Raw genomic sequence first — 19,509 nt, 5'->3', positions numbered from 1 at the left:
GCTGAATGTCGCATAGGTGAGAGATTGCAATATTTATATGTCCAAAAAATACATTCATAATAAACTAACAGCACACTACCTTGATATTATATATCTGACTTCCATTTTTATTGTTATATTATTAACGTTGTATTATTATTTCATTTAATTCTATATCGTTATGTATCAATATAAAGATGAGGTGAGAATATATAAATGTTAAACGCTCAAATGTGCGTATTAGATGAAAGCGTTTCCGAAATGCTTTATGAAACAACGTATCATAAAAAACGTATCATAAAAAAACATGCTTATGGTTAAATTCAGAAAAATATTCTCTTTCTTCGATTATTGCAAAAATAAATTTTTTTAACAATTCAAAGATATTTTTTTCTTCGATAAACAAAACAGTCAGTAACTTCTTCTTTTTCTTCTGCTACTGACGCACAACGCGCTGTGCAAGTCGGGATCTCTTAAATGAACTATTTCTCTCGATATTCCGGGATCCCATAAATCCGGTACACCACGATCAACGAACCCATGTTCTACGTACTATTCACCACAGTTGATTCACCTAAATCGTAAGTCTCTATTTCATATTTAAATATGACTTTTAATCATTTCAATCCAATCTCCAATCCCACTTCACTCCTCAAAATACACACATATACTGCGTAATTATTATCTCCCTTGTGTTATATAATGATGTTTTTCTCGCCATACTGATACGTTAAACATTCTTGTTATGTTAAATTCGATTGTATTATATTAAGTTACACGGATTACTTTTTTACTTAATCTTACATTATAAACCAGGCGTTTGGGGAGAATATTGTTAACGAACGAAAAGTGCAGCGTTGGTTCAAAAAATTGTGTTCTGGTGATTTTTCCGTACAAAATGAACCGCGTGGAAGACCCAAAACGTCTGTGAATAATGATGTTCTGAAAACATTGGTGGAAACGAATCCAACGGTACAAGGGAACTTGCTATCAGAATGAAAGTCGACCATATAAGAATATTGCGACACCTTTCTGAAATTGGCAAGGTGAAAAAAATGGATAAGTGGGTACCGCACGAACTAACCAAGCGAAATAAGCTGAATCGGTTAAACGTATATGCTCATCATTACTAACTCGATTTCATCGAGAGCCGTTTCTCGATCGAATTATTACTTGTGATGAAAAATGGGTTCTTTACGACAATAGGAAAAGGTGTGTTCGGTGGCTTGATAGGGATGAGACTTGTGCTCATACTCCAAAGCCAACACTTCATCCACGGAAAATTTTAATAACAGTTTGGTGGAATGTGACAAGAGTAATTCACACTACTCATTCCTTCAAACTGGGGAAACAATTACAGTCGAAAAGTACTGCCAGTACATTGATGAAATGCATAAAAAAATGAAAATTATACGCCCATCACTTATTAATCGGCATAGCCCAATACTTCTCCACGACAACGCTCGGCCGCATACGTCGTACAAAACAATTGCAAAATTAAATGATTTAAAATATGAAATTTTGCAACACCCAGCTTATACACCAGATTTTTCGCCAACCGACTTTCATTTCTTTAAATATTTAAAACTGTTTTACGGGCTAAACACTATGAAAATAAAGACAGTCTGAAAAATTTCATATCAGAGTTAATTGATTCCAAAGATCAGAATTTCTTTAAGACAGGTATTTATGCATTAAAATCTCGTCGGGAAAAGTGTATTCAAGCAAATGCAGCATATTTTGATTAAATAAACAACTTTTCAAAAAAGATATATAGTTTTAATGGGAGTACAAATTAGTTCGGTTTGTTTTTTGTGGTCAAAAATGCATTTATTTCAGAACAAAATGAATGAACAGATTAATCACAGTATTGTCCATCGCTGGCTACTACTTTTTCCCATCTCTCAGGCAATTTTCGAATTCCAACTCGAAAAAATATCTTGTCTTTTGAGGCGATCCAAGTTAGGAGCCAATTCTCGATTTCCGCGAAAGAAGTGAACCGGTGATCTGCCATATCGTGCTGCATCCGTCGGAACAACCAGTAATCAGAAGGCGCAATGTCCGGAGAATACGGCGGGTGCGGTAAAATATCTCATTTGAGCGTTTCCAAATAATTTTTTACGACTTTTGCGACATGAAGTCGAGCGTTATCATGCAGAAGAATAACTTTGTCATGTCTTTGTTCGTATTCCGGCCGTTTTTCTCGTAATACATGGCTCAAACAAATCAATTGTAGCCTATACCGATAGCCCGTAATGGAATCGCCAGGTTGCAGCAGAGTAATGCCTCCAATTCTTCTTTGTCTTCGAATTTTTTTGGCTGTCCAGAGCGAGGCTTGTCTTCAACGCTGAAATCACCATTCTTGAAACGTCGGAACCATTCCCTACATGATTTATCAGTTGGAGCATTGTCACCATAAACTTCTACAATCATTCGATACACTTCAGCTGCAATTTTCTTCCGATTAAAGTAGAAAAACTAAAACCTCCCGCAAATACTGTTTAGTTAGCACAAAATTTGACATATTCAACACAATAAAAAACAGAGGTTTTGTTTGAAACTCAAAGCGATATAAACTGAATATTATTGACAGATGTGTAACCTTTTTGAAACCACCAAAATCAGCTGTCACTATGAAACATTCATAACAGCCAGAGTCATCTTTTGAAAACGGACCAAACTAATTTGTACTCCCAATATATATTCACTTAAAAATCCGATATTTCATACGCACCAACCTAATAGTATAATTAATAAACTGTTTTATTCAAAATGCCCTAAATTTAACCAAGTTGTTAAAATTATTTATTCATTTCCTTTCAATTACTTAAATCTGAATTCCCCTTTCAACACTCTCATATGGTCCTATCCCAGATAAAGAGATTAAGTTCTTTGACCTAAATAAAGGACCATCTAACGTACGTTCTGCGATCGGAGTAAATGGACCTCTTCGGACCTTGATCTGATCTGCAGACCTACCAATAAGTTTAGGCCTCGCGAATGCGCGAGTAAGCGATGTTTGTTGCGTACACCCCCTTCCAGGACGTAACAATATTCTCTCCATGTTTTGAAAGCCAATAAAACTAAATAAAAAATATATAAAAAAAAAATTACATTTTTCTAACATATTTTTGATAATTTGATCGTCAAGTAAGGTCATGAATAGCTTATGCATAGCTCAGCATATGATTGATAAAAATCGACACATCAGTCAATGTATTAATCCAGATGGAACAGTGTCATGTATATATCAAGAGATCTGGCACTACACGATATATTGTCCAAGAATTAACAAGTAAAAAGCTTAATTAAATTTCAGATCTTAAATTATCGCTTTAGAAAAACGCTCCAAACTTTAGCAATATAAATATAATCTCTTATTTTTCTTCCATCATTTTACCTGATGAATTATATTACGAATTTCCATAGGCACTGGGAAGTTCCTCTCGACATCGTCGGTCTCATCCTCCGGGCCTAGGAAGGGTTTCGCTTCCTGCTGCTCATCTCTGCCATCCGGGCGGCCTTCGATGTTTCCATGCTCGATCAAATTTCTCACTTCTACTGGAAGTGGGAATGGTCCTAAGGGTATCGCTCGTGCGCCTTCTGGGAACGACTTGAGTTCCTGTTCGCGTAAACGGTATATGATTACAAGTACAAAAGCTTATATTATTTATATTGTAATTATTAATTCTGTTATTTAATATAAAATCTCTCTCCCCCTCTCTCAAAATTGCTTTATGATTTGTGCATGAAACGCTTACTTCACGACGTGTTTCCTCCGGTACTTGCACTGGGAATGGTCTGGTTTCGCCGGTGATGTGCTGAATAATGTTCTTGATTTCTAATGGTACCTGCTGAATAATTCTTCTGATTTCAATGGGGATGCCTTGGAAGGGAGAACGCGGCTTCTCGGGCGTAACTTGAGGTGCGATCGGTGGTCTTTGTTCGGTCTGCGGGATCATCACGGACTGATGTATTTTTTGATCTTGTGCCTCGACTTGCGAGAGAGGAGGAGGTGGCGGCATCATAGCAGGACCTTGCTGTTCCTGATTGTAGGTGTTAGGAACTTGCTCTGCTTGCTGATACATTACCGAAACTTGTGGTTGCAGCTCCTGACGCGGTTCCTGAATCATCGGCCGCATGCCCCTTATAGGATCTATCGGAAAGTGACGCAGTTCGATGGGGATTTGACGCATCTCGACCTGCACAAGAAAAACCGTTAGTAATCGGCCACTGCGCCAAACTTACATCTTTATTCACGATAACGCGAAATTTGTCATATCGCTTAACACGATTACATCTATGGTACGAGGGCGGTCCGATAAGTACTTAGCCTACAAAAGAAAAACGAAAATTTTGGAAAAGTGGCGATTTATTTCTCAACATAGTCTCCTTTTAACTCGATACACTTGACCCAGCGATGCTCCAACTTCTTTAACCCATCTGAAAAATACGTTTTCTCGAAGTCTGAAAGGCCTCCGTGGCGGCGATGACCTCCTCATTCGACTCAAATTTCTGCCCGGCGAGTGACTTTTTCAAGTTTGGAAACAAAAAAAAGTCGCACGGGGCCAAATCTGGAGAATACGGTGGATGGGGCAGCAGTTCGTAGTCCAATTCGACCAATTTGGCCGAATGAGGAGGTCATCGCCGCCACGGAGACCTACTTTGCAGAGAAAACGTATTTTCAAGAAAACGTATTTTTCAGATGGGTTAAAGAAGTTGGAGCATCGCTGGGTCAAGTGTATTGAGCTAAAAGGAAACTATGTTGAGAAATAAATCGCCACTTTTCCAAAATTTTCGTTTTTCTTTTGTAGGCTAAGTATTTATCAGACTACCCTCGTATATTTAGGGAATTTGCCCTATTGCCCACTGTATATTTTTATTATATAATTATATAAAACGGACTCTGTTTACATAGACATAAAAAGTAAAATTATACTGGTTAACAAATTTCATATTATTAAAATTATATATTTTTTAATTAGAATTTTTTCTATTTCTGTTTCTATGAAACTGAAAATGACAATAAAATATTATTTAGCTTTAGTTCAAGAAATATATAGGCTGCTCAAAATTCGAACAGTCGTTAGAATATTCTAGAAGATTCTAGAGCCATAGGACTTCACGTTTGCGGTGCGTGATCACGCATCGTGAGATACATCGCGCTTTCGTCGACATATTGCACACAGTAATCCTCACGCGCGTTGCATGTTTAACAACCCGAGTAGAAATTGAATCTAATAACTGTCTAATCATGACATAGAAAAGTTAGATTTTATATCGCTATTAGTTAATAATATTAGCTAGTTATTAGTTCGGAATGTACAGCTCACTTCTTCTAATGACTGTACTAGAAAAATTAGCTAATAGCTGGACAAAAAATAGTACACAGTCATGAGATGAAAAATCTCAGGTAGCCACTAGCCAAAAATATAACGCTCATTTCTCCTAATGGGTGTAATAGAAAAATTAGCTAGTAGTTAAATATATAGTATGTTCCATAAGAGCATACGGTTCCGCATTTCATTAACAGACGGCACGCAGATGTTCTTTCAGTTTTTCCGATTCTCTGAATAGTTCGGAAGGATGCTTTGAAGTTATATGGGCAGTGTGACTTGTTTTGTCTGTAACAGAGCAAAATAAACACAATGAGTGATGTGTATGCAAGTCATTTTAAAGTAGTGTTTCCTTACACACATCCGATAAGACCGAAAATGTCGTATGCAGCTGTCGGCAGCTACATGAAAAAGTTAGAAGAGTTCGTTAAGAAGTGAATGAAACATTATTACAAAACAAAAAGTGTTGATGATCTGCAGGAACCTAGCACCGGCGCTCAACGACAAAAAAGGACGATTAAGCTGTCATCAAGATATTTGAGGGGAATCCTGGGTGTTCGTTACGGCGAGCGAAGAGTCATTTATTAAAAAAGGGTATAGAAGTGAGCCTTAATACTATTAGACAACGATTGCTTCGTTCCTAATACGACTGGCGGTCCACAAAGTTAAAACCATTTTTGAGCGAAAAACACGTCGAAAAACGCCTGGAGAGGGCAAATGCTAATATTGACCATAATTTTGTCAATGCAATCTTCACCGAAGAATCATCCTTTTGAGCCTGGATTCCCAGAAGGTATGCGTGATCGACTCATCACGATCCCGTTGTTCAACGTACACTAAAACACCCAATGAAAGTACACATGAGGGGATGTTTCTGTAAACAGGGATTTGGTAATTTATATCTCTTCACGGACAATCTAAATGCACAAAAATGAACCTAATTTATCATAAATGTTTATTGAAATCTGTTCAAAGATGGTTTGGCTCAGATAATAGTTCATTGGTGCTTCAAGAGGTCAACCCAAAACACCGAAGTCGTGCGTGTACAGAGTGGAAACGTAAAAATGGCATTACTACAATGGATTGGCCTTCCCAGTTGCCTAATGCCAATCCCATCGAAAACGGGTTGGCAGTCATGAAAGTCAAACTCAGGGAAAAGAAAGTTTTTTATTTAAAGCAGCTTGTTCGTCATATATGGGAAATCTGGAGATTTTTTCTTGAGACAATGACTGAAAATCTCGTGAAAAGCATGCTCAAATGCTGCCAGGCCATACTCAATAACAAGGAAAATTGGACAATTTACTAAGTAAACGCATTTTAGTTTATTGAATTTATTAATATTTCTAAATCAAATTTTTAACGATTTTGTGTTTTTTTTTTTTAGAAGAAATAGCCCGTACGCTATTATGGAACAGACTATAATAAAATGAAAAAATTAATTTTTCTTTTCGTTGATGTCTCTCTCGCTTTTTCTCTGTATCAGGAATATTTAATCCCTAGAGAGCTTTCTTATGTTAGAACTTTTGTCATGGATTTTTTCTAGTGGCTGGATAATTTTTCTTTAATCGCAGTTTTGATTTATCTTATTTCTCTCTCGAAGAGGTGATCCAATCTAATTTGGTTCTTGAAACTCTTCTTGATTACGTGTTATATCCAATTCTATGGAAAAGTTTCGTTTTTCCCTACTGGAACATGAACCTGAGATTTCTGGCTCTTGAGTCGCCCACCTTACATATTAGACCACTGTTATGGTCACTAGTGTTCATATTGGTTACATATACTTTACTAATCGCAGTTCTATCTCATAGTTAACTATAAAATTACACAGTAACGAGATAGAAAACTCGGTAAATCCTTATTTAAAACTGAATATCAAATTCCGTCTAGTCACTGTCTAGTAGCAACATAGCAATTCTGAATAGAAATTGAATGTCAGAATTGTCTACTAGATAGTAAATTTGTATTTAAAATCATTGTCTATACCCAAACTTACTATCTTAATGGTTAGACAATTCTACCATTTAATTTCGAGATTTAGGATTTAGGATTTATAATATGTTGCTACTAAACAGTTACTAAACAGAGTTTGATAATGTAACATAACAATAATGTCGATGTGCTGACTAATATAATCGTGCTAGTGGCGAGATAGTAGCTAGATTGTATTGGGTCCATGCATAATTCCGTAGCGAAAATCGAGTAAATTTCAAATGTGAAATATTTAACAGAAAAAGCGATTTTAATCAATTAAATATGTTCCATTCTGTTCAATGATTTTCTGTTATCTCTCCACGAGTTTCATTATGGCTCTTTCATACAAATCCTGAGATTTTTGGGTAAAGAAGTCATCCAAGTGGATTTTGAAGACGTTCAGGGAACTGAAGGTTTTGTTATTCAAATTGTTCTGTAGCGCCCGGAACAAGTGATAGTCTGAAGGTGCAAGATCCGAACTATACGGTGGGTGCACCAAAACATTCCACCCAAGCCGCAATAACTTTTGCCGGGTCATCAGAGAAACGTGAGATCTAGCGTTGTCCTGGTGGAACACAACACCCTATCTGTTCGCCAATTTGGCTAGTTGTGAGCAGTACTGGTCGAATCAATCATTTTGTTGGGTGGCAGCAGCTTATAATAGACGACTCTTTTCCAATCCTATCAGATACTGAACATAACCTCATTCGGATGTAAATCAGCCTTTGTGACCGTCTGAGCAGCTTCTCCGCGGTTGGACCATGATCTTTTTCGACTGACATTATTGTAGATAATTCACTTTTCATCGCAAGTGATCATCCGCTTTAAAAATAGTTCGTTTTAATGGAGTTTAATCACCGAATCGCAAGCTGAAATTCGATCCATTACTTTCTTTTCGTTCAGTTCGTGCGGCACCCAAATATCAAGCTTGTTTACCATCACAAGCTTCCGTAAATATCCCGAAACAGTTGATCAGTCAATGTTGAGGTTATGTCCAATTGCTATAGTCGTCAAATACCGATCGGAGTCGATTGAAGCCTTGATTAGACATCAGTAGTGACTGGCCGACCAGAGCGAGGCGCATCTTGGAGATCAAAATCTCTGCAACGAAATTTCGCAAACTACTTTCGATACAAACTTTCGCTTACGGCAATCTCTCCGTATACGCGGATATCTTTTTGTAAATTTGCGACGCGTTTTTGCCTTTTTGGAAATAAAAAAGCGAAATGCGCCGAAAATACACGTTTTTTCCTTTCATGTTCAAAATACCAGGTGTAGAAGTATGAGACCGGAATTTCCCTATAGATGGTGCTAGCCATCAGTTTAGGGACCGTAAGACCGCTTCTGCAGCGCCATCATCTCCCTCTAACAGCTGACGAAGATTTTCAACACACAACAACCCAAGTTTCATACACCGGTATATTTTTCTATAACCTTAAACATGTCGAGTTTTGTGCCTACGAACTACGATTTGCGGACAGCATTGGTTTTTTGTTATCATTTGAAGAAAACTGCTGCGCATCGAATGCTTGTCGAAGTTTACGGTGAACATGCTCTTGGTAAAACACAGTGTTTCGAGTGGTTCAAAAAATTCAAAAGTGGTGATTTTGACGTGAGAAACGAAGAGCGTGGGAAACCACCGAAAAAGTTCGCAGACAACGAATTGCAAGCCTTATTGGATGAAGATGATACTCAAACTCAACAAGAACTCGCGGATGAATTGAATGTGACGCAGAAAGCTGTCTCAATTCGTTTGAAAGCCATGGGAAAGATTCAGAAAGTGGGAAAATGGGTTCCGCATGAACTGAATGAAAGACAGCAAGAAAATCGAAAAACCACTTGTGAAATGCTGCTCGACAGATACAAAAGAAAGTCCATCGTATCATGACAGGTGATGAAAAATGGATATATTTTGAGAATCCTAAGCGTCAGAAATCATGGGTGAATCCAGGCGAACCATCGACATCCACTGCAATCGCTTTGGAAAGAAGACAATGCTCTGTGTTTGGTGGGATCAGAAGGGTGTAATCTATTATGAGCTGCTAAAACCTGGTGAAACCGTTAACACTGATCGCTACCAACAGCAAATGATCGATTTAAATCGCGTGAAAAACGACCGGAATATGGAAAAAGGCAACACAAAGTCATTTTGCTCCATGATAATGCCCCATCACACACAGCAAAACGGGTCAGGGAAACGATCGAGGCGTTCAGTTGGGAAATACTAACGCATGCGGCTTATTCTCCAGACTTGGCTCCGTCCGATTATCATCTATTCGCATCAATGGGACACGCTCTCGCTGAACAACGCTTCAATTCGTATGAAAATGTACGAAAATGGCTCGATAGCTGGTTCGCTTCAAAAGAAGAAATGTTTTTTTGGCGTGGCATTCATAAACTGCCGGAGAGGTGGGAAAAATGTATAAATAGCAATGGACATTATTTTGAATAAAATATTTTTTATCATTTTCAAACAACAGACGTGTAATTTTTACAAAAAAATTCCGGTTTCAAACTTCTACACCTGGTATAATTAAACTTCGTATACGTTACAGATCTTGATGAATATTTAAAATGTCGGCACAAATTACAGCTTTCACTTAATATACGACACTTCATATGTTTGACACATGTGCGAACGAAAAAACAACTGCGAACGACATCTGTCGGAATTTCGCTATGGAATTATGCATAGACCCAATATATTTTAGAAAAGACGGTCCCATCTACTACCATATTTTCTATCTAATGACTAGACAATTGATCAGGAGTATTTAGCTCATCACGGGCTAGTGACTAGGGTTAGAAAACTTCTTAGATACTTCTTAGAAGATAAATAGTTATTACTATTTAGCTATTAATCATGAAATCTAATCTGCTAGACATATTTCTGCTTTGGGAATACGCACAAGCACTGCACGGTACGAGTTACGCTGTGTTCTCCTAATCGATGTGCAATCGAAGCTTTGTTTTAAGAACTTTAAAAGCTCGCTCGCTAGCTACGGTCGTGAAAGTACGAATCAATCAGCCGTCCAGTCGAGTCTTTACGTAAAATGATGGCTACGTCAAAAAACGTTGGTGTATCGAAATCAATCGCAACAGTCGATAGTTTTTCGAAATTTTATGCGCTTTTGCTAAGTCTTGAATTGTCGATTTGAGTTCTGAACCGTTGAGACCACGTGACCGCACATCGTCGTTATATCGTCGGTGCAATAATCTTCTATGCAGCTGTCAGCCACTCGATGACTTTTGTGCCTACCTTCGTAGAATGGTGTGCCAATTTCGTCAATATTCACTTTAACAAAAGTCTCAATATTTATCTGAGACACTTTCCCTCGCAATTGTGTATTCCATGATTATGCTATGATTATGTTATATTCTGTTCCGTGCGATTTTCGTGCTGTGTTCGCGAGCCGACGACCATTATGCATTCGCGACTGTGCTACTGTCACGTAACAAAATTTCCGTCGTTCGCGATAAAAATCTCCGCGATGTCAAGGCACTTAGCAAAGCGTTTGTCAAGATTTCCGTCGCGAATTGAAGGCAGTAATCCGCACAAAAAGAAAATCTCCGCGCAACTTTTTTCCGTCCTCTCGCATTGTATGTCGTGTGCTACCACACAAGTTTATCTGTTAAACACGACTGTTATTATACAGTGAATTGTATCGTGATTAATTAAGAAATAGTTTTTGTGCATCACAGTGAGAAACTCGTGTGTCTTCTCACCCTTCTATCCCTTCGGCGCTTCCGAGGAAGCGCGTAACACATGGCTTCACGCGCAGGGTTGTGCTATTCTGGCATTTGTGTATTTCGATCACGTCAGGATCGAACACGTAACATAGATTATATTTTAATTTTATAAGTTAATAGCATAAGAGATAGGAAAATAAAATAACATAACATATTTTTACTCTAATTGCATAATTTTGTTTTACACTGTTCGAAAAATTAAAATTCTTTTTAAATATTACGTTATTAGACCTTTTATTAGCTTCGAAATAAAGAATGTTAAATGAAAAATAGAAAATAATCTCCATCTTCTTAGTAAATTAAAACACATATCTCATTTATAAATTTTTACAGACTGTCCTACATGTAAACCATCTCAAATTAAAAAATTAGCTTTAAAAAAGATGATTTTGATGACATTTCTTTCTCTCTATACTAAAAAATCCTTAAATTTCAAATTTTCTCTTGACTGTTATTTATTATGTGATGGTAATTATAGAGTAATGTATTGATTTTAATTATTATATTTATGAACAACACCCAATATTAATTAGAATATTGACGTTTCAGGTCCAGAATTATATACTACGCTATATTACGAAATCCTCAAATTTCAAATTTTCTCTTGACTATTATTTATTATATGATGGTAATTATAGAGCAATGTATTGATTTTAATTATTATATTTATAAACAACACCCAATATTAATTAGAATATTAATGTTTCAGGTCCAGAATGCAATTTTTGTGTTGATCTATGTTCTTGTTATCGCGTATGTTTAATGCCAATAGCAAACGTGTAAATAGTCGAGCTTCTTACTTGAGATCCCGTTGGAATATTCTGTGGACCCATCATAGGTGTTTCTGAACCCATTCGAGGCGGTCTCATCTCCATAGTTAATTGAGGCAAGTTACGGAGCTCAGAGGGAAGTAAACCTGGTGGGATGTGATTTAATCCTCGTGGATCACTGAGCGGCAGTTGCTGCATATCGGGAACCTGATATTGTGTATGTATTTGGTACTGATGGTAGCCTGGATTGGATTCTTGAGATTGTAAGGGAATTTGCACGGTGCCAAGAGGCACGATGATCGGGGTGAGCATTTCCTGCTCCTGTTGCCTGTGAGAGACAGAAGCGGCAGTGTTAAATAAAGCAAACGTAATGACTCAAATCTGCTCAGATGATTTCATTTGATATAAATTGTGCTAATTTATAGGCTTTGTTCATGTTGTAGCAGACTTACTCCTGGTTTGGACTGCCTGACTCACACAAGATGGCAACTCGCTCGCCGCTCAGTCTTTGGAAACGTTGCGAATCAGTACTGTTATCCAGGCCGTTGTCACTGGTTCCGTCCATCACCTCGTCGGCCCGTCGTCGTTCAACCACGCAGGAAACTCTACTACGAGCTTGCTGAATCAGCGTCTGAAGATAGATTGTTTTGTGAAAAAATCAACGCATTTATAATGCGAAACGTAAGAAATAAAGTTCGCGTGTTCGAACTTTCTCAGCGCCAAACAATAATTATCGGAATTTAAGCGCTGTTTAGGAAATAACGGTTTTTATAAAATATACAATAAAAAAACATTTGTTTTTATATTAAAATTGTTTAAAAGTTTTGTTAAATTCTTAACATAGCCTTATGTTAATTTTGTTGAATTCTTAACATAGCCTTATGTTAATGTAACAATGTGATTTTATTATTTCGTAATATAGATTTTATTATTTCGTATATATTTCTTAACATAGCCTTATGTTAATGTAACAATGTGATTTTATTATTTCGTGTTGAATTAATATTCAACATTCTTCTGTGTTGAAATAGTACAATTTATTTGTAAATATATGTTTAACATAAAGATTATGTAAACATAAAAATTATGTAATTTTAAAGTTATTTTCTTCGGTAAAATACAATTGCTATCTGTTAAATCAACGTGTTTTATATAAAGCTAGATCGGAAAGTTTCTAGAACGAATCGAAAAATGGCATTGCAAAAACATACCACTTACAGTGCCTCTAATCAGAGTGGCGGTAAGAAGAGTTCTGCCAATTTTCATCGAAATTATATGAGAAAAAAGAAATATATACGGTCTCTGCCTATCATACAGGTTGCAGCCCTTTTGGGCGTCACTTTTTCACTCGCTATAAGCTCATTCTATTTTATTTTGACATGTAACGAACAACAAAGATAGAATGACAGCACGTGAGCATCCAAAAAGAACGCAGCCATAGTATCATAGTCAGCTGTACGTTAAGTTGTGTGACCGAAGCTATATTAATATTTTATATATAATTCCCATTTTTAATTTATTTACAATTAGTATTAATATTTTCTATTTTATTTTCAGTATTTTTTTAATAAAAATAAAAGTTCAAAAAATAATAAAATTAAAAAAACTGGTGGGAACGAATAATAAAAAGTGAGCCAATTGTAAATAATAATCGTACATCGTCACTTTGATTAAAGGTACTCTACCACTGACATGTATTGAAAAAAATATTTTTCAAACGACTACCATAAAATTGTCAAATAGATGGCATATATAGTATTGCTGTGACAGTCAATCAAAATACTTATACTTTCATTTCTTCTTAATCATGAAAAAACCGTATATCGTGCAATGATAAATTTATTTTTGAAAGGTTTAATTGTTAAAGAAATAAAAGTTGAGTTAATTGGAATTTATGTTGAGTCTATTCTTTCATATGCAGCAATTGTAAATTGGTTTGCTGAATTTAAACGCGGCCATATAAGCACAAAAGATGCACCACGTTCAGATTGGTCAAAAACAGCTATCGATGAAGAAAATTATTAGAAAAGTCCACAGAATCGTAATGAATAATCATCGATTAAAGTTCAGAGAGATAGCAGAAACTGCAGGAATCGCTTTCTCATATGACCGTGAACATTTTATTTTATATCAACATTTAGACATAAAAAGGTTCATTGTTCGATGGATGTCGCGTTTGCTAATAATCGACCAAAAGCAGGTTCAAATGATCATTCCTCAACAATGTTTAAACATGATATCAGAGATTTTTTACGTAGTTTTGTGACTTGGTATTTTCTTTTTCTTTCGAGAAACTTTTCAATCTACCTACGTATGTTAAATATTACATAAAATTAGCGCAGTCTTCTATTCTTTATCTGCTGCCAAAAACGAAACACATCTGCGTCAGTTCGTACTTTATATGTCAAATATAAGGTGAAGTTATAAAGTACACAAATAGTAAGACTGGCGTTATTTTATAAAATAATAAAAATTGCCTCCTGCAAACAACGGCAACGAGTTATGTCTTAGCATTAGTTAATTTAGAACATCGTGGAAACACAGGATATTAATACCATATGCGTGTGGTATATGCGGATCTCAGAAAGTCCAAAAGCGGTCGAATATTTTCAAAACAATACATTTTCGAAAAAAAGTTTCATCCAAAAATTGTATGATTTTATGTGACACACTATAGTAGTATTAATATTAGGTCTAGTAAAAAGTAATCCATTATTTTTCCAATAGAGGGCTTTACTAATCTGTATCTCGCGTTGTATAAATTCGATCGGATTACGCCAGATGGCGTTAGAAAAATAAGATTTCGTACTAAAAAAACCTCTCAGACAGTTTTGTGATTGCTTAACTCAGTATTATTTGAGCGCGCGTCAAAGATGGACACCAGCAAAGAGAAAATACGCCATATTTTACAGTTTTTCTTCGATAAAGGCGAAAACGCAAGCCAGGCGGCTAAAAATGTGAATAGTGTTTATGGTCCTGATACTGTAAGAGCCAATCATGCGCAATTTTAGTTTCGTCGATTCAGTTCCGATAATTTTGATGTCAAAGATGCACCACGCTCCGGGAGGCCAATTGTCGAAAATGTTGATAAAATAATGGAAATCGTCGAGTCCGACCGTCATGTAAGCACCGTGAGCACCTACTATGAGCTGCTCCCCTACGGCCAAACTCTTAATTCGGACCTGTACTGTCAACAATTGGACCGTCTGAAGGAAGCAATCGCCCAGAAGCGGCCAGCTTTCGCCAATAGGAGAGGAATTGTGTTCCATCAGGATAACGCCAGGCCACTCATAATCAGTTTCTAGCTCTTACGGAAAGCATCAAATTGATTGGATATCGCGTCGCTTATTGCCGCGCTACAAGCGTTACTACGTCCTGTGGGCAGGAGCCATTAGTGCGCATTCAGTACACACTAGTGCAACTGAATTCATTATTAATAACGAGTGTATTATCGATAATATTTTATTGGTGTTTTTAGACCTTAGCCTCTTATTTGGAAAGGGATATGCATATAAATCGGTCTGAAAAATAATAATCGGTCAAAAATCGACATCGAAACAATGTCGAATCGATGTTGAATTGACATCAATTTGATAATTTCGACATCGATTCGACATCGTTTCGACGTCGATCGACGAGTCATTTCTTGCTAAGAGATAAAGAATAACATCATATACACGATTCCAATATCAATTTAGAAGTTCGATTTAAGATCGTAATTCGAAGTCTGAAATTACTCAAAATTGGGGTCAGAAATCCATTGAAATTAATAGATATTTTGAAAATTTTCGATTTTCATTTTCGATGTCAAAACATCTTTTCGAGGAATCATTTCTGACTGGGTTATTGTCAGAATACAAGTTTTAGATGGCAGGCACAACTTGATGCCTCAACAAATATAGATTACTTTCTGCATTCAAATTTCAAAATCAGGAAAAGAAGGATCAATGACACTACGTCTGCACAATCCTATATTTTCAATTTTTAAGGATATTGTACACGAAGATCTGTCATCCAATGGAGTTTTACATCATTCCAACATCTACAATGTTTATTATTTAGTTGAAACATAGCCTCATCAGAAAAATTATAAAATAAAGAAAAGTCGGATTCAGATCGTATCAAACAATTATTTCATTAACGAACTCCATCCTTCTGTCACAATTTTTTTCAATTAGTTCTTGTGTAGCAAAAATTTAATAAGAATGAAAGTGATTATTTTGTAAGATTTTGAGTAATAAAGTTTTATTCATTATTTGCTTGTATTAATTTTGATAATAATGAAAGAACAATTTCAATTACTGAAAGCAAAATGTTTAAATTCTTATCCTCATTTATTGCACTCCTTGATCTTCCACTATGTGGAAATTTCTTTCACACTTCCCGTCAAAATGCTCTAATGTTTTTTGAACAGTGTATTTTGCAATATCGATCAGGAAGTTTCATTGAATAGATTAGCTACTTGATAAAACTTCACTTTGTCACCATATCCTCGCACCATATAAAAGCAACGTAGTTCTTTCTCGCTCATTTAGCATGTTCAAGAACACTCATTGCTAACATTTTATGTTTCGTTTTTAAACTCTTGTTGTACGATTTATTTTGCCACCGCACGGGCCATAGTGAAAGACAAAATAACTCGCAAAGTAGGATTTCTTTAGTTGCAATTTGATTACTGCAACATTGTTTATATTTGGCTCGTAATCCTTGAAATGCTTGTCTCTCGTAACATACACACCACACATGCACACGCACACACATTCACACAAACATGCGCGCGCGCGCACGCACGCGCGCACATAAGAGAGATGTAAATCTGACTGTGCAACTTTCACGTATATCTTAGGATAACTTTAATGACAGCGATATTATAAAGCTTTCTAACTCGGAAAGCCTTAGAACTCAAAAATTTAACGGAAAAATACTTTGTTATAATGGTTTGAAAAACTTTCGAGCTAAGTTGAAAAAATATCTAATGAAAAATGAGAGTTTCTGTTAAAAAAATTAAAAGTGATTTTCACTTGATCTTGATGTGAACGCTATTTGAGGTCATATTAATACTACTATGTAGTCACTAAAACCTACTACTTTTGTATGAAACTATTTTTCAAAAATACATTGTTTTGGAAATATTCAATCGTATCCGGATTTGCTGACTACTCTATATATCCGTGTAATCGAAAAAATGTAAAATATAATTTTCCTTTAGTTAAATATAACATTATAAATATGTTATTTTTATGTAAAATATGTTTATAAATATTGTTAAAGTGTTAAATTGTTTATATTAATTTTATATATTATTTATGATATTTCTTAACATATTTACGGAGGTGGATCAAATATAAACGAGCCTTTTTAAATTGCGCGCCCGTCGGCGACGTGAGAGGTCTACAACGTTTTGGACAGTAGAGGAGAGTTATGTGGAAAGCAGTAATAATGTTGGCGCGCCACGTGCTTTTTACTCTCAGCAGCAATCACGATGAGCGAGAAAGAGGTACACCCCACACTTGCACAACGTGTTATTATTAAGTTTCTCGTCAACGAAAATGTAAATGTTGCTGAAATTCGGCGCAGTTTACTCCCACAGTTCGGGGAAAGAACCCTTTCATAGGCTCGGGTGAAGCAGTGGTGTAACGAATTTAAGAAAGGACGGGAGCGTGTTGAAAAAATCGCCCACCCTCGCCGTCCCCGCACCAGCATCACAGCGCAGAACACCGAGGCTGTTCGAGAACTCATCGAAGGCGATCGGCACTTAACTGTTCTTGAAATCTCTCAGGAACTTCAGATCAGCTACGGAAGTGTGCAATCAATCATTCGCAGTGAGTTGGGATTTCAAAATGTATCGGCTCGTTGGGTTTCAAAATTGCTGAATACAGAAATTAGCAAAACTTGGCCGATATGTACTGGGCTGTCCTAGAACATCCACCCTACAGCCCAGACCTGTCACCATGCGACTTCCATATATTTGGGCCACTCAAGGAAGCCCTTGGTGGGCAGTGCTTCGCAACGAACGATGAGGTGCAGCAGTTCATGTGCAATTGGTTTGATGCACGTCCGCGAACTATTTATGATGCCGGGATTAAAAAATTACCAGACCGTTGGAGGAAGTGTATAGATAAGATGGTGGACTATGTAGAAAAATAAGAAAAATATAAATTAGAATTGATTTTGGAAAATATATGTTTTTTTTTGCAAAAGGCTCGTTTATATTTTATCCATCCTCGTTCCTCGTGTTAAATCTATACAAAAATTTGAGTTGATTGTTTTGAAACATGTAAAATGTGTTAAATTTAATATAAAAGTTTTTACTATCTTACAGTTTAAAGTCTACTTACACCTGCAATATCGTCGAGATCCAACTGAAGAGGAAGTTTAATATGCACGGGAGGGAACTCGTCGTCATCGTAATCGTCATCGTCATCATCGTGGTCACCGTTCTCGCTGTCAGATTTCGAACTGTTCTCTCTTTCTCCTTGGACTTTTATATCCTTGGTATCTGCATCAGCCTCCTTCTTTGTCGGCATAGAGAGGTTTTGCTGAGAATCTTTTGATTCGACAGATTCCTGTGAACGAAACGAAAATTTTCTTTATATTTTGATTATTTCACGAGTGGATTTTTAAATGAAGTATAAGTTTCACTAATTGTTTTCTCATCAACAAAGCAATAAATACTCTGTGTATGTCTATACTCTGTGACTGAAAAGATAATTTTATATAAATGTAACAATGTTTTATTTTACAAAATTTATAAAATAAATTTATAATCTCAACACCAGCTGATCCACAAGAGAAACTTGAGAAACGCAGGTAAGAAAGAAGATGAATGTTTCTCGAGACTTCGAAAGATGCATAAATATCGCCACGACAATTATCGTTGATGCAACTAGATTTCTTGGTCGCAACATCGGATCATGAGTGAGAGTGAACTCGCTTTATATTATCGCAACATAACCCACGAGTAAGATAGAAATCGTAAACGAATGAAATGACGTTCGAATAAACGACTGGATTGGCGTAATTCCGTATCTGTTTTCCCACGCGATATGCTATTTGAGTTAATTAATATTAAATCAAATGAAATCTATACCCCTAATTTTAAAAAATATATGTATGTCACCTATAGTTAAAATAAATATTAATACGTAACCTGTACAAATAACCGCTGGTGTTAGAATATAATACTTTATTAAAAATATTATTAATATTTTTACAATTTACAATTTTTTTAGAATATATTGTAATGTACAAAAATGATTTAGTTTATTATAAACCTTCTTCAGTTTGAACAAATAAAACTACAAGTACTCTGTACATATATACTAGGTATCCAACAAATTTTGACAGAGTGGTCATGTAGAAGTAGAACGACGTAAACTCTGTAGGAAAATTATGTATTATTTGGCCAAATTTGCAATAGATAATGAGTAATTAATTAATCTGTCTGAGCGAATAAGCGCATAGGAAACAGTTGGCTAGACTCTGTATATATTTTCAAAGAAAAATGGCTTTGAGCATGTAAGAAAAATGATCTATTTCTTAGGATTTTTTAGCAACGATAAGGGACAATTCTTTTCTGGAGACAGAGTAATACAGCTTGTGTCTCACACCGCTCGTTACTCCCTGCGTTATTCTGCCTCCCGAAATAAATTAACACTTACCACTGCTAGGAGATTCTAAAAACTTTGCCAGCACAAAACGGG

General features: G+C 36.1%; 1 protein-coding gene across 1 annotated transcript in view; it reads right to left on the bottom strand.

Annotated features, from left to right (window-relative positions):
• Positions 1-19,509, bottom strand: part of LOC106751973 — a gene marked incomplete at its 5' end in the record, with an annotated part of 51,352 nt that overhangs the window by 15,100 nt on the left and 16,743 nt on the right. The window contains 5 exon segments of the mRNA XM_014633315.1: positions 3,380-3,601; positions 3,741-4,181; positions 11,837-12,134; positions 12,259-12,437; positions 18,145-18,372. Coding sequence (XP_014488801.1) covers positions 3,380-3,601; positions 3,741-4,181; positions 11,837-12,134; positions 12,259-12,437; positions 18,145-18,372 — 1,368 coding nt within the window.

This window comes from Dinoponera quadriceps, unplaced genomic scaffold, assembly GCF_001313825.1.
Source record: "Dinoponera quadriceps isolate SergipeBrazil2010 unplaced genomic scaffold, ASM131382v1 scaffold136, whole genome shotgun sequence".
Classification (NCBI taxonomy): domain Eukaryota; kingdom Metazoa; phylum Arthropoda; class Insecta; order Hymenoptera; family Formicidae; genus Dinoponera; species Dinoponera quadriceps.
The sequence above is the reverse complement of the archived record's forward strand: the minus strand, read 5'-3'. Positions and strand labels throughout refer to the sequence as shown.